The sequence below is a fragment of the Balaenoptera acutorostrata genome, chromosome 19 (genome assembly GCF_949987535.1).
Source record: "Balaenoptera acutorostrata chromosome 19, mBalAcu1.1, whole genome shotgun sequence".
Classification (NCBI taxonomy): domain Eukaryota; kingdom Metazoa; phylum Chordata; class Mammalia; order Artiodactyla; family Balaenopteridae; genus Balaenoptera; species Balaenoptera acutorostrata.
Genome location: NC_080082.1, coordinates 24510989 through 24527604, shown reverse-complemented (window position 1 = coordinate 24527604; position 16616 = coordinate 24510989). Strand labels below are relative to the sequence as shown.

The window sequence follows — 16616 nt, the reverse complement described above, 5'->3', positions numbered from 1 at the left end:
AAAATTCTTTCAAAAAAAGAAATTTTTTTTTATATCTTTATTGGAGTATAATTGCTTTACAATGGTGTGTTAGTTTCTGCTTTATAACAAAGTGAATCAGCTATACATTTACATATATCCCCATATATCTTCCCTCTTGCGTCTCCCTCCCTCCCACCCTCCCTATTCCACCCCTCTAGGTGGTCACAAAGCACCAAGCTGATCTCCCTGTGCTATGCAGTTGCTTCCCACTAGCTATATGTTTCACATTTGGTAGTGTATATATATCCATGCCACTCTCTCACTTTGTCCCAGCTTACCCTTCCCCCTCCCCATGTCCTCAAGTCCATTCTCTAGTAGGTCTGCATCTTTATTCCCGTCCACCCCGTAGGTTCTTCAGGACCATTTTTTTTTTTTTTTTTTAGATTCCATATATATGTGTTAGCATACGGTATTTGTTTTTCTCTTTCTGACTTACTTCACTCTGTATGACAGACTCTAGGTCCATCCACCTCACTTCAAATAACTCAACTTCGTTTCTTTTTATGGCTGAGTAATATTCCATTGTATATATGTCCACATCATCTTTATCCATTCATCTGTCAATGGACACTTAGGCTGCTTCTATGTCCTGGCTATTGTAAATAGAGCTGCAGTGAACACTGTGGTACATAACTCTTTGGATTATGGTTTTCTCAGGGTATATGCCCAGTAGTGGGATTGCTGAGTGGTATGGTAGTTCTATTTTTAGTTTTTTAAGGAACCTCCTCTCCATAATGGCTGTATCAATTTACATTCCCACCAACAGTGCAAGAGGGTTCCCTTTTCTCCACACCCTCTCCAGCATTCATTGTTTGTAGATTTTTTGAGGATGGCCATTCTGACTGGTGTGAGGTGATATCTCATTGTAGTTTTGATTTGCATTTCTCTAATAATGATGTTGAGATTCTTTCATGTGCTGGTTGGCAATCTGTATATCTTCTTTGGAGAAATGTCTATTTAGGTCTTCTGCCCATTTTTGGATTGGGTTGTTTCTTTTTTTGATATTGAGCTGCCTGAGCTGCTTGTAAATTTTGGAGATTACGCCTTTGTCAGTTGCTTCATTTGCAAATATTTTCTCCCATTCTGAGGGTTGTCTTTTCGTCCTGTTTATGGTTTCCTTTGCTGTGCAGAAGCTTTTAAGTTTCATTAGGTCCCATTTGTTTTTTTTTGCTTTCATTTCCATTTCTCTAGGAGCTCGTTCAAAAAGGATCTTGCTGCAATTTATGTCATAGAGTGTTCTGCCTATGTTTTCCTCTAAGAATTTGATAGTGTCTGGCCTTACATTTAGGCCTTTCATCCATTTTGAGTTTATTTTTGTGTTTGGTGTTAGGGAGTGTTCTAATTTCATTCTTTTACATGAAGCTGTCCAGGTTTCCCAGCACCAATTATTGAGGAGACTGTCTTTTCTCCACTGTATATTCTTGCCTCCTTTATCAAAAAAAAAGGTGACCATATGTGTGTGGGTTTATCTCTGGGCTTTCTATCCTGTTCCATTGATCTATATTTCTGTTTTTGTGCCAGTACCATACTTTCTTGATTACTGTAGCTTTGTAGTATAGTCTGAAGTCAGGGAGTCTGATTCCTCCAGCTCCATTTTTCTTTCTCAAGATTGCTTTGGCTATTCGGGATCTTTTGTTTTTCCATACAAACTGTGGAAATCTTTTGTTCTAGTTCTGTGAAGAATGCCAGTGGTAGTTTGATAGGGATTACATTGAATGTGTCGATTGCTTTGGGTAGTATAGTCATTTTCACAATTCTGATTCTTCCAATCCAAGAACATGGTATACCTCTCCATCTGTTTGTATTATGTTTAATTTCTTTCATCACTGTCTTATAGTTTTCTGCACACAGGTCTTTGATCTCCTTTGGTAGATTTATTCCTAGGTATTTTATTCTTTGTGTTGCAGTGGTAAATGGGAGTGTTTCCTTAATTTCTCTTTCAGATTTTTCATCGTTAGTGTATAGGAATGCAAGAGATTTCTGTACATTAATTTTGTATCCTGCTACTTTACCAAATTCACTGATTAGCTCTAGTAGTTTCCTGGTAGCATCTTTAGGATTCTCTATGTACAGTATCATGTCATCTGCAAACAGTGACAGCTTTTCTTCTTCTTTTCCTATTTGGATTCCTTTTATTTCTTTTTCTTCTCTGCTTGCTGTGGCTAAAACTTCCAAAACAATGTTGAATAACAGTGGTGAGAGCAGGCAACCTTGTCTTGCTCCTGATCTTAGTGGAAATGGTTTCAGTTTTTCACCATTGAGGACAATGTTGGCTGTGGGTTTGTCATGTATGGCCTTTATTATGTTGAGGTAAGTTCCCTCTATGCCTACTTTCTGGAGGGTTTTTAATCATAAATGGGTGTTGAATTTTGTCAAAAGCTTTTTCTGCATCTATTGAGATGATCATACGTTTTTTTTTCTTCAATTTGTTAATGTGGTGTATCACATTGTTTGATTTGCATATATTGAAGAATCCTTGCATTCCTGGGATAAACCCCACTTGATCATGGTGTATGATCCTTTTAATGTGCTGTTGCATTCTCTTTGCTAGTATTTTGTTGAGGATTTTTGCAACTATGTTCATCAGTGATATTGGTCTGTAGTTTTCTTTCCTTGTGACATCTTTGTCTGGTTTTGGTATCAGGGTGATGGTGGCCTCGTAGAATGAGTTTGGGAGTGTTCCTCCCTCTGCTACATTTGGGAAGAGTTTGAGAAGGATAGGTGTTAGCTCTTCTCTAAATGTTTGATAGAATTCGCCTGTGAAGCCCTCTGGTCCTGGGCTTTTGTTTGTTGGAAGGTTTTAATCACAGTTTCAATTTCAGTGCTTGTGACTGGTTTGTTTATATTTTCTATTTCTTTCTAGTTCAGTCTCAGAAGGCTGCACTTTTCTAAGAATTTGTCCATTTCTTCCAGGTTATCCATTTTATTGGCATATAGTTGCTTGTAGTACTCTCTCATGATCCTTTGTATTTCTGCAGTGTCAGTTGTTACTTCTCCTTTTTCATTTCTAATTCTATTGATTTTAGTCTTCTCCCTTTTTTTCTTGATGAGTCTGGCTAATGGTTTATCAATTTTGTTTATCTTCTCAAAGAACCAGCTTTTAGTTTTAGTGATCTTTGCTATGGTTTCCTTCATTTCTTTTTCATTTATTTCTGATCTGATCTTTATGATTTCTTTCCTTCTGCTAACTTTGGAGTGTTTTTGTTGTTGTTCTTCTTCTTTCTCTAATTGCTTTAGGTGTAAGATTAGGTTGTTTATCTGAGGTGTTTCTTGTTTCTTAAGGTAGGATTGTATTGCTATAAACGTCCCTCTTAGAACTGCTTTTGCTGCATCCCATAGGTTTTGGGTTGTCGTGTTTTCATTGTCATTTGTTTCTAGGTATTTTTTGATTTCCTGTTTGATTTCTTCAGTGATATCTTGGTTATGTAGTAGTGTATTGTTTAGCCTGCATGTGTTTGTATTTTTTACAGTTTTTTTCCTGTAATTGATATCTAGTCTCATAGCGTTGTGGCCAGAAAAGATACATGGCACGATTTCAATTGTTTAAAATTTACCAAGGCTTGATTTGTGACCCAAGATATGATCTAGCCTGGAGAATGTTCCATGTGCACTTGAGAAGAAAGTCTATTCTGTTGTTTTTGGATGGAATGTCCTATAAATACCAATTAAGTCCATCTTGTTTAATGTATCATTTAAAGCTTGTGTTTCCTTATTTATTTTCATTTTGGATGATCTGTCCATTGGTGAAAGTGGGGTGTTAAAGTCCCCTACTATTTTTGTGTTACTGTCGATTTCCCCTTTTACAGCTGTTAGCATTTGCCTTATGTATTGCGGTGCTCCTATGTTGGGTGCATAAATATTTACAATTGTTATATCTTCTTCTTGGATTGATCCCTTGATCATTATGTCGTGTCCTTCTTTGTTTCTTGTAATAGTCTTTGTTTTACAGTCTATTTTGTCTGATATGAGAATTGCTACTCCAGCTTTCTTCTGATTTCTATTTGCATGGAATATCTTTTTCCATCCCCTCACTTTTAGTCTATATGTGTCCCTAGGTCTCAAGTGGGTCTCTTGTAGACAGCATATATATGGGTCTTCTTTTTGTATCCATTCAGCCAGTCTATGTCTTTTGGGTGGAGCATTTAATCCATTTACATTTAAGGTAATTATCGATATGTATGTTCGTATTACCATTTTCTTATTTGTTTTGGGTTTGTTTTTGTAGGTCTTTTCCTTCTCTTGTGTTTCCTGCCTAGAGAAGTTCCTTTAGCGTTTGTTGTAAAGCTGGTTTAGTGGTGCTGAATTCTCTTAGCTTTTGCTTGTCTGCAAAGGTTTTAATTTCTCCGTCGAATCTGAATGAGATCCTTGCTGGGTAGAGTAATCTTGGTTGTAGGTTTTCCCCTTTCATCACTTTAAATATGTCCTGTCACTCCCTTCTGGCTTGCAGAGTTTCTGCTGAAAGATCAGCTGTTAACCTTATGGGGATTCCCTTGTATATTATTTGTTGTTTTTCCCTTGCTGCTTTTAATATTTTCTCTTTGTATTTAATTTTTGATAGTTTGATTAATATGTGTCTTGGTGTGTTTCTCCTTGGATTTATCCTGTACGGGGCTCTCTGCGCTTCCTGGACTTGATTAACTATTTCCTTTCCCATATTAGGGAAGTTTTCAACTATAATCTCTTCAAATATTTTATCAGTCCCTTTCTTTTTCTCTTCTTCTTCTGGGACCCCTATAATTCGAATGTTGGTGCGTTTAATGTTGTCCCAGAGGTCTCTGAGACTGTCCTCGATTCTTTTCATTCTTTTATCTTTATTCTGGTCTGCAGTAGTTATTTCCACTATTTTATCTTCCAGGTCACTTATCCATTCTTCTGCCTCAGTTATTCTGCTATTGATTCCTTCTAGAGAATTTTTAATTTCATTTATGGTGTTGTTCATCGTTGTTTGTTTGCTCTTTAGTTCTTCTAGGTCCTTGTTAAACGTTTCTTGTATTTTCTCCATTGTAATTCCAAGATTTGGGGTCATCTTTACTATCATTATTCTGAAATCTTTTTCAGGTAGACTGCCTATTTCCTCTTCATTTGTTTGGTCTGATGGGTTTTTACCTTGCTCCTTCATGTGCTGTGTGTTTCTCTTTCTTCTCATTTTGCTTAACTTACTGTGTTTGGGGTCTCCTTTTTGCAGGCTGCAGGTTCATAGTTCCTGTTGTTTTTGGTGTCTGCTGGCAGTGGCTAAGGTTGGTTTAGTGGGTTGTGTAGGCTTCCTGGTGGAGGGGACTAGTGCCTGTGTTCTGGTGGATGAGGCTGGATCTTGTCTTTCTGGTGGGCAGGTCTGTGTCCAGTGGTGTGTTTTTGGGTGTCTGTGACCTTATTATGATTTTAGGCAGCCTCTCTGCTAATGGGTTGGGTTGTGTTCCTGTCTTGCTAGTTGTTTGGCATAGGGTGTCCAGCACTGTAGCTTGCTGGTCGTTGAGTGGAGCTGGGTCTTGGCATTGAGATGGAGATCTCTGGGAGATTTTCGCCGTCTGATATTACATGGAGCTGGAAGGTAATAAATTGGTGGACGAATGTCCTGAACTTGGCTCTCCCACCTCAGAGGCACAGGCCTGACGCCCGGCCAGAGCACCAAGACCCTGTCATCCACACAGCTCAGAATAAAACAGAGAAAAACAGAAAGAAAGAAAAAATAAAATAAAATAAAGTTATTAAAATAAAAAATAAAAAATGATTATTAAAAATAAAAATTATTTAAAAAGTAATTTAAAAAAAGGAAATGAGAGCAACCAAACCAAAAAACAAATCCACCAATGATAACAAGTGCTAAAACTATACTAAAAAAAAAACAACAAAAAAACCCAGACAGACAGACCCCTAGGACAAATGGTAAAAGCAAAGCTATACAGACAAAATCACACACAGAAGCATACACATACAGACTCACAAAAAGAGAAAAAGGAAAAAAATATATATATCATTGCTCCCAAAGTCCACTGCCTCAACTTGGGATGATTCGTTGTCTATTCAGCTATTACACACATGCAGGGTACATGAAGTTGATTGTGGAGATTTAATCCGCTGCTCCTGAGGCTGCTGGGAGAGATTTCCCTTTCTCTTCTTTGTTCGCACTGCTACTGGAGTTCAGCTTTTGATTTGGGCCTGCCTCTGTGTGTAGGTCGCCTGAGGGCATCTGTTCTGCGCTCAGACAGGACGGGGTTAAAGGAACAGCTGATTAGGGGGCTCTGGCTCACTCAGGCGGGGTGGGGGGATGAAGGGGTATGGAATGCGGGGCAAGCCTGTGGTGGCAGAGCCCAGCATGACGTTGCAACAGCCTGAGGCGCCACGTGTTCTCCCAGGGAAGTTGTCCCTCGATCATGGGACCCTGGCAGTGGCGGGCAGCACAGGCTCCCGGGAGGGGAGGTGTGGCTAGTGACCTGTGCTTGCACACAGGCTTCTTAGTGGTGGCAGCAGCAGCCTTAGCATCTCATGCCCGTCTCTGGGGTCTGCGCCGACAGCCGCGGCTCGCGCCCGTCTCTGGAGCTCGTTTAGGCGGTGCCCTGAATCCCCTCTCCTCGCACACCCCAATACAATGGTCTCTTGCCTCTTCGGCAGCTCCAGACTTTCTCCCGGACTCCCTCCCGGCTAGCTGTGGCGCACTAGCCCCTTCAGGCTGTGTTCACGCAGCCAACCCCAGTCCTCTCCCTGGGATCCGACCTCCGAAGCCAGAGCCTCAGCTCCCAGCCCCCGCCCGCCCCACCAGGTGAGCAGACAAGCCTCTCGGGCTGGTGAGTGCAGGTCGGCACCGATCCTCTGTGCAGGAATCTCTCCGCTTTGCCCTCCAAACCCCTGTGGCTGTGCTCTCCTCCGTGGCTCCGAAGCTTCCCCCCTGCACAACCCCCCGTCTCTGCCAGTGAAGGGGCTTCCTAGTGTGTGGAGACCTTTCCTCCTTCACAGCTCCCTCCCAGAGGTGCAGGTCCCATTCCTATTCTTTTGTCTCCGGTTTTTTGGGGTTTTTTTGCCCTACCCAGGTACGTGGGGAGTTTCTTGCCTTTTGGGAGGTCTGAGGTCTTCTGCCAGTGTTCAGTTGGTGTTCTGTAGGAGCTGTTCCACATGTAGATGTATTTCTGATGTATATGGTATCTCCACGGCTCACTCCTCCGCCATCTTGAAGCTCTACCTCATGCCACCCACAAGGAAGATGTTCCAGTGGATTAAAGTCCGAGCCCCCACTTCCAGCTGGACCCGGTTCTGGTGCTTTTCCCACAGCTGAGTCGGTGAAGCAAAACTGGTCAAGAGGCACCGCTCTCACTCCCACTTTTCCTAAAATTCTTAATGAAATGCATCTTTTCTGTTCTTTCTACCTTGGCATTTTTGCAGAGAAATTCTCCAAGGTACCTCAAATGTGTCATTTTCAAACCGCACCTCTGTCTTTCCCTTCCTCTCTCACTCTCCTTCTCCCTCCCCTCTCTTCTCTCTCTCTTCAAAAACTGGTTTTCCTAAGGTATTTCCTGTCCCAGCAAAGAGCACCAGCATGCATGTAATCTCTCATGTCAGAAATAGGATAACTCACCTCCTCAACTGAAAATGCAATCTATCCTTAGATTTTTGTTACCATTAGCTCTTAAATATCTATCACCCTTATACACTTTCTCCACTCCCACTGCGACCAACCTTGCTTGCCAGGGCTTCCATCACCTTTTACATGAATGATTACAAGCACCCCTTACCTGGCTGCAGTGTGGAAAAACACTGGAAGAAGGCCAGATTCCATTTTCTCTGATTTCCCTAGAATCAAATCTTATTACTTAACCTACAAGTTAAAATATTTTAATGGCTTCCTAGTGATCTTAGGATAAAGGTCATGGTACTTAAAATGACCTACAAATCCAAGGATGGCTAACTCCTGCCTAACCTAACTCTCCAGCCTTGTGGTCCAGCTGTAGTGAAATTTTTTCAATTCTCATCCAGGGCCATACACCCTTCTTCCTTGGGACTTTTGGACATCCTTTTCTTCTAGTTGCAATGTCCATCCTCCCTTCCCCAGTTTCACCTTGTTCCAGCTAATTCCTATTCATCATTTATTTCTCTCAATTCAAGACTCTCCATGTCAGAAAGTCCTTCCCAAATCATCTCTCTAATGTCACATTACTTGGATAAATGCACAGAAGGAAAGGGTTCTATGAGAGTACAAGAAAGTTGGCAAATAATGATTGTCTCCTTGATTCATTGATGGTGGCTGCCTACAATGCTGTTGAGAGGTTTCTGGGGCCAAGCACAGCTTTAGTAGGAACGGGTAGAGTCAGTGATCACTGATGCCCCGTCAGCCACGGGAAGGAGGAGTGTATATTCTGCAGCAAGTGTACTGTATATCTGCCTTCCCCACCTCAGGCTCTAGAGATTTAGTTTCTTTTATACAAGTGGGACTATTGATAGAACAATATCTGAGGTGTATTTCAATCATTCTCTTGAGTTTTCTTAATGGGAGGTACCATGCAATAGAGAAATAAGCACAAATCTTGCAGCCAAACTTGCTGGTTCTAATTCTCAGCTCCATTGTTTACTTTATGCTTAATATTCAGAAATGTTCTTAAATTCTTTGAAATCTGTAAAGTGAGGATACATTTAGTACCAAAATGATAGCAGAGTTCGTAGTCTTTCATATATATGAATTACCATACCTTGCACATAATAAGCACTTAGTGATTGCTATCAGTTTTTCAAATCACTGAAAATTAGAATATCGACTCAAAGGTAAACATCATACTTAGATGCTCACCAGTGTGGGGGATTCACTTACTCTGGGCAAATTTTGGAGGATTGTCATTCACGTCGGTGAGGGTCACTGTAAGTGTTGTGGTTCCAGACAGGCCGCCTGAGTGTCCACCCATATCTTTGGCTTGGATAACAACCACGTACTCCTCCTTGGCTTCTCTATCCATATTGGGAAGGGCAGTTTTTATAATTGCTGAGGGGAAAAAATGGGAGAATGACTTTCAGCCGGACAGCTCATTCAAAAATCAATGTGTGAATCACACACACACACACACACAGAGAAACACACACGTGCATACATCAGGGCCCCACTCAGATAATTTTCTGTTTTCTCTTGACATGTAGCTGGTGTGCATCTCTGATGCCAACACTGAGAAAGACTGTAGTCATAGACGGTAGTGGATAACTTGCAAAAATACATTTTATACGGTATTAAAAAAAAGAACTTGAGAATATATACATTAGAAAGTAAGCTGAATGGCATACTCTTGCCTACCAAATTAAAGTATAAATCATGACATAGCTTCATCTACTCAGGAAAATCCTGGAAGTGAAAGAATCCTACAGTTTATCACAGACTCCAATTCCCCTACAAGAGAAGTAAATACACAAAGAGCTGGAAGGCTCTGAGGTCAAAGAGAAATCATTCTGAGGCTCACAAATACATCAGAGAGAAGAAAGAAATAAATGCATTGTTAGAATCAACTCAGACAAATAAAGCGCCAATCAGAGTTAATATAGGCAAGTGTCTAAATCCTAAGGCATTGTTCAACTACGTTTATATTTTAATTGTTTAGTTACATCATGACTATAGTAAAAGTAATACATATTTTAGAGAAATGGGAAGATACAGAAAAGGGAAAAGGGAGTAAACATAAAATCATATAAAATAATATCAGTGCTAAAATGTTAGTATTTTTTCTGACATATTTTCAGGGTTTCATCTTCTGCTTCTTTGTGTGTGTCACTAGTAATTTAATATTCTTATTAAAGATTCAAAATCTTCTTAGATACTCCTGATGTTATTTTGAAAAATCTTTATTTAGCCCTCTCCCTACCCTCATACCTCTTTCCATAGATAGATACTGCTAACAGTTTGATGTGTATATTTTCACATGTATATGCATACAAATGTGCAAATGTGCATATGAACATTTAACCACAAATGTGATCACAGTATAGTCATTGGTCTGAGACTTTCTTTTTTCACACAATGGATATCTTTGAGATCTTGTCAATGGTTAGAGGCCCAACTCATTTCTTCTTACAGCTGCATAATTTTTCATTGAATTAATGTACTATGAGTAACTTGGGCATTCCCATATTAACTGATATTGCTATTTTTCCCATTTCAAATAACTATCCAGATATCTTATTATGATGATACTATATTTTTCTGTGCCCTGCAGTTTTACTTAACTCTATGCCATAAGATGCCCACCCCATATTACTAAAAGCCCATAATAGAAGTGTTTGTCACTAGTCCAGAATATCCCTATTGAATGAATGTATTACCTCTCTGGACCAAGTGAAAGAAAATTCTCTGCATTAAAGATAATTTGCCCCTCACTTCTAACCTCAGGGACATCATAAATGTTCAATTCAAATTGAAGATGAGTGAATCGCTTGGCCATGTCTGAAGTTGTAATCCTGTGTTTTTGGACTCATATGCTCTAATTAAATCATCTGTCTGTAAAAGGTTTGCAAGGAGTTCAAGTCCCTGAATCATTCAAGTATCAGCCGAGGCACAAGAGTGCCCAGGGAAATCTAATCCACCCAGTCAGTGAGCAGGCTCTGGGAAAAGCTGTGAGTTCTTATGCACTTTCTTCAACCTTGAAGCCACCTTTATATCAGAGCTTCCCATTCAGGGAGCACTCAACTGGATAATCCTGCCTATTTGGAAATATGGATAGTAACATACTGATATCTTTCAATACAGTGATTTGTTTCAGGATTTGACCATATTGTAATATAAGTCAATAGGTCATACGTATATGGTTATAAACAAAAAACTGAAAGAAGAGAAAAATAGAAATATAGCAATCATTCTGATTTGGATCACTGTGAGGCATTGCTGAGGGGAAAATAAACATCTAGGCAAAAGACAGTAAAAACAACAATAAGAAAACCTCATTATCAGCATGACAAGATGCCAACACGGTTACTCCGCTATGGATGTATATTTTCATGACTCAGAATCTTCAGTATGGGTCCAATTCCAGTAAGAAGGATTAGAAAACAGTTTTACCCCCATGCTAGTAACATGAGTAACTTGTAGTTTGTAAAGTTTAGGTACCACCACAATTTAAGGTCATCATGAATTAAAGCCATCCATTGGACTTTGGAATTTGATGTAGAGCTTCTAATAATCAGAGAAAAGCGATATAATTCCTCAAGGGAGGCAGCAACTGTTTTCAAAGAAGTTGATGGATTAAGGTCTACACATTAATCCTCTTAGGTTACTTCAGTGGAAGAATTTTTACAGCTTCCTCAGAGTCAGAGAAGACTGGGATGTATTATTCTCATCATTTTTTTAATATATCATGAGAGTGTAAATTAAAAAAAAAAACTGTGATGTCTCTCAGACACATGGAATTAAAATAGTTTTGAAGCTCGTTTGAAAATAGCATACTTGGGTCAGTGTCTGTGAGTTGTATCAGAATATGAGTGAAGCATCATGACAGAGGGCCTTGCTTTAATGGGACAAGAAGAGCTCCCTGGGTTTCCACCTATTACAGAAAGGTTGATGTCCTCCACCATCAAGGTATACAGCATCCTACTGCCTACGATGCACATCTGTTGACAAGTTAGAGTCTCCTTATAAATGCTCCCACCTATTGAAGTCAAGCAAGTTCGGTTTCTCCTATTATCCTCACACTTACGAGCTTTGTGATCATGAACACATTATTAAACCCACCAGGGCTCACCTCCCCTGTTAAATGGAGATAATAATCAGCCTCTCATCAAGGGGATTCTAAGACTATGTGAGATAAATCATGCAAAGTTCTTGTCACACAGTAGTTACCCAACCGTACTGTCTCCCTTCCCCTTTTGGCTTCCCAAACAGAATGTAATGCTTATCTGGATACTGGTAAAGTGCTGGACACTTGCCAGCTGCTCTTCCAGATCCACTCCCCAGCATTCTGCACCTCCTCCTGGCATGGGAGAGTGACCTCTATGGATGGACCTACTTGCTGGCTTTGTGTTGGACGCCACCAATGCACACTACCCTGGGAGATAGGGAGACTGGAGCAGGGTGAGGGTCCAGACCACTCAGTACCTCAATCACATGCTTGGCCATCTACGGTCTTTATCTTGGGATAACACTGGAGCAAAACTCTAGTGTGTTAGCGGCCTCCTTCCCTGGCTCCTTCAGGTCTAGGAATGATATTAGCACTTCTGCTGCTGGCCTTGTGGGGCTTCCCTATTCCTTAATGGGCTCTCTTAACCTGGCCATACTTTTCTCAGTACTTCCCTCATTAAACTCTCCTGAATCACCCAACTCCTGCCAGGACCCTAAAAGATACGGTTAGGATATTGGTTCGTTAGCCAAGTGTCAAACATGTTTCCACCATGTCATTCTTACATCTACAGGTCAAAAGTACATCAATGTAATCGCGTATAGCTGTCTAAAGGACTGCTCCTTGAGACGGCAAGACAGGTATTTGGTTCCTTATCTGTAACATGAGAATAATACGTATACAGTGAAGTGAGTTGCTCACGATGACCCATCTGGGAAGCTGCACACCTGGGAGGTTTCACACCTTCTTCTTTTATTGTACAACATTGAGAGTAGGTTTCCTGATATTTTAAGCTAAGTGGGGAGTGTCTCCCATGTCCTTAGGGTGTGCCACACACATAACTGGCTTCAGTACAAACTGTAATGAACAGCTCTTGCTTTTCCTGAGCCCATTGCCTTACAACTAGCAGCAACTCATTAAAAAATCCAAGACATAGTTTCTGGAACATTTTTCCTGCTACCTTGTGCCCATAAAAGCAGGATAAGAAAAACCACAAGTGTCCTTGGTCCTTCTATTTTTCTCCTTGTGTTGGGGCATATCTATACATGTTACTTAACTTTTTAAATTCCTATACAAAAGGCAGATCATTTAACGTGCATAGATACAGCAAGATGTTAATAAACTCCTAAAACAGAAGCTTAAAAACTGCCTTAAACGTTCTTTCTACTTCTTCTCCCCTGAATTATTTGCCTTGGCCCACATGTTCTCCCGAGTATTAGTAGCTTTAAGCTATTTCTTTTGTGGACAAGAGAAGGACTTCTATGTTTTAAAAATTGTTTGGTATTAAATATCACCAAATACAGAAGAGAAAATATAGTAATAAGTGATTTTCCCTCTCTGATTTGAGAAGTCACAACTTTTGAACTATGAAGACTAAAATGTGATTATAATCCTCAATTAAATGGCACTTTTATCCATTTTCACCTGTGATTTTAAGAAGATAGAGAAAAGATCCTTACACCCTTTTTGCCAAAGTAAACTAATTTAAAACAACTTTTGATGGTGCTCATTTTAAATAGCTTCCCATCTCCCGAGACATAGATTGTGTTCCTCGTTTTCAAAGTAGTGGTCAAGCAAAAGTAGTGTCCACGTCTCCCCATGTGCTTATAGTCACACATCCTCAATGCCCAGCAATGTGTTCACAAGCTTAAATATTATGTTTAAACTTCCATTACACCAAATTGGCAACAAATTAGAGTTTTCAATTTTTTGGCAAGTAGTATACAACATGCTTTCTTCAGGGGCAGTTAGTTAAACTCCTTAATGTAGGCATTTGGTAAATAACCTCACAAAAAAGAAAATCAACTTAGTTATTCTAAGCAATTTAGTTATTTCAGCATATGACTTGGAGTTGATACAATGAAAACTGTTAGAGCTTTTGTCTTTGGCTTTTGTAAATTTTCAACTCAGGAAGGGGTCTAGGGCTTAGACTTAGACACCTTAACTAGTTGCCTTTGGAAAAGTCACAGAATTTCCCTGGGACACATTTTTTTCCTCGAAAATAGGAGGCCCTAACATTTCAAGTAGAAAAATCCACAGTTGATGTTCAGAAGGATGAGCCTGAGCTGCTGAATCCTTGGTCACATTAACTGCAAAGTAGACTCAGAAACAGGAAATGTAAACTATTAAATTCTAGAAGTGTTTCCCTGGAACTCCATTTTGAAAATCTAATCTAATCAGAAAATTCAATTAATGAGACTAGTCCATTCTCTGTGAATTGAATTCAATGGAGATTTTGAACCTGGCACTGGGAGTGGGGTGGGGAAGGTATGAGATTGGAGGTGAACCCTGGCAGGAGAATTAACAGGGGAAAGAGGGAATCATCTTGCTCTGAAGCTGGCATTCACGACCCTACTGTGAATAGACTGATGTGCTTGATTCTCCTGTATTTAAAAGACATGATTTCATCTTAACTGTATTCAATCACATGGAGATTTCCCTTGTGCAGAAGTTTAAGAATTTAAATCCTAGCCTTGCCTAAGTTCTTCCCAAGTACTAAACAGCTATTCCTTATGTCTCATTCAGGGAGTACTTCTGATTAGAATTCAGTCATCTCAAAAATTTAAAACTTGAGTCTTTATTTTTTTCTTCCCATTGTCTTTGGTAGTATCATTTGAGAAGCATTTTGTAACCGTCACGAAGACTTCCTTTTATAATTTCTGTGATATCACCAGATTGAGAGGCTTCATGAGAAAGGCAAGGAGATGCTGATTAACTCCTTTGTCATTTTGAAGGCTGATTACTGTAATTCACTCTTTGTGGGTCTCCCAGATTGTGCTGTTCAAAGATTGCAGTTGATATAAAATGCTGTGCTAAACTCCTATTTGAATAAGACTTGTTGAACACATTATCCTAGTTATGAAACCACTAGCTCTGTTATTCCCCCAAACTCTTGCCAATATAATGTGCAATTATCATCTTATGATCTCTGAAAAAGGGTCTTTCAATTATGAGGCTAAGTGGTACAAATTCATCAGGGAAAAATTCTTTTGGGGGGTCATATCCTGCACCCATACTTTCTGCTACTTATGGAATTTGTACTACATGCTGCCAGTTATGAGGGGTGAAGGGTATACAACCAAAGACCCTTCAAGGCATGCCCACCTTATCACTAAATAATAGCTTTGATACAATAACTTCAATAATGCCAAATCCACACAGATACATTGCAAAGGAGAAAGTGAAACATTAGAAAACTGTTCAACCTTTATAGGGTTCAGAAAAAACTGCATTTACCTTTCTTTGTGACCAATAACTTATCAATTAGATAGGTGATAGACAGGTAGATAGGTAGATAGAGAGAATGGTCTGGATTTGGAGAAACTAGATTTCTCAGATATCTCTGGTGCTTTTGCAAAATATAACATAATTAGAAAGCTAATGTGTTTAATGTATCAGGAATCAAAAGCTTGCTTAGATACTTTGACCTGGTATTTTTAAAACTAAGAACATATTCCAAGGAAATGACAAATTTCTTTTCTCCTAACCCCTAAATTTTTGGATTAAGATGTTCACTTTTTTGTATGGTATTTTTAAAAAGGCAAGTAATTTAAATATGTAACAATGGGAAATATTAAATTAGCAGTTAAGGTTGTTAAGATCAAATGCATAAAATATTAAGCAGATATTATAAAAATTCATGGCCAAGAGTCACATGAAAGAATGCTCAACATCATTAATTATTAAAGAAACGCAAATCAAAACTACAATGACGTATCACCTCACACCAGTTAGAATGGGCATCATCAGAAAACCTACAAACAACATATGCTGGAGAGGGTGTGGAGAAAAGGGAACCCTCTTGCACTGTTGGTGGGAATGTAAGTTGATACAGCCACTGTGGAGAACAGTATGGAGGTTCCTTAAAAAACTAAAAATAGAATTACCATATGATCCAGCAATCCCACTGCTGGGCATATACCCAGAGAAAACCATCATTCAAAAAGACACATGCACCCCAATGTTCATTGCAGCACTATTTACAATAGCCAGGTCATGGAAGCAACCTAAATGTCCATCGACAGATGAACAGATAAAGAAGATGTGGTACATATATACAATGGAATATTACTCAGCCATAAAAAGGAATGAAATTGGGTCATTTGTTGAGACGTGGATGGACCTAGAGACTGTCATACAGAGTGAAGTAAGTCAAAAAGAGAAAAGCAAATATTGTATATTAACACATATATGTGGAACCTAGAAAAATGGTACAGATGAACCGGTTTGCAGGGCAGAAATTGAGACACAGAAGTAGAGAAAAAACACATGGACACTAAGGGGGAAAGCAGTGGGGGGGTGGGGGGGTGTGATGAATTGGGCGATTGGGATTGACATGTATACACTGATGTGTATAAAATTGATGACTAATAAGAACCTGCTGTATAAAAAAAATAAATAAAATAAAATTCAAAAAGAAAGAGAAAAGCAAATACCGTATGCTAACACATAGATATGGAATATATTAAAAAAAAAATGGTTCTGAAGAACTTAGGGGCAGGGCAGGAATAAAGACGCAGACGTACAGAATGGACTTGAGGACACGGGGAGGGGGAAGGGTAAGCTGGGACGAAGTGAGAGAGTGGCATGGACATGTATACACAACCAAATGTAAAATAGATAGCTAGTGGGAAGCAGCTGCATAGCACAGGGAGATCAGCTCGGTGCTTTGTGACCACCTAGAGGGGTGGGATAGGGAGGGTGGGAGGGAGATGCAAGAAGGAGGAGATATGGGGATATATGTATACGTATAGCTGATTCACTTTGTTATACAGCAGAAACTAAAACACCGTTGTAAAGCAATTA

At 39.6% G+C, this 16616-nt stretch overlaps 1 protein-coding gene across 3 annotated transcripts in view; it reads right to left on the bottom strand.

The window, feature by feature from the left end:
* Positions 1-16616, bottom strand: part of CDH8 (cadherin 8) — a 367969-nt gene that overhangs the window by 150574 nt on the left and 200779 nt on the right. For all 3 annotated transcript variants that reach the window (XM_007198048.2, XM_057535058.1, XM_057535059.1), the window contains one exon: positions 8816-8983. In XM_007198048.2, coding sequence (XP_007198110.1) covers positions 8816-8983 — 168 coding nt within the window. The remainder of the gene's footprint in view (positions 1-8815; positions 8984-16616) is intronic.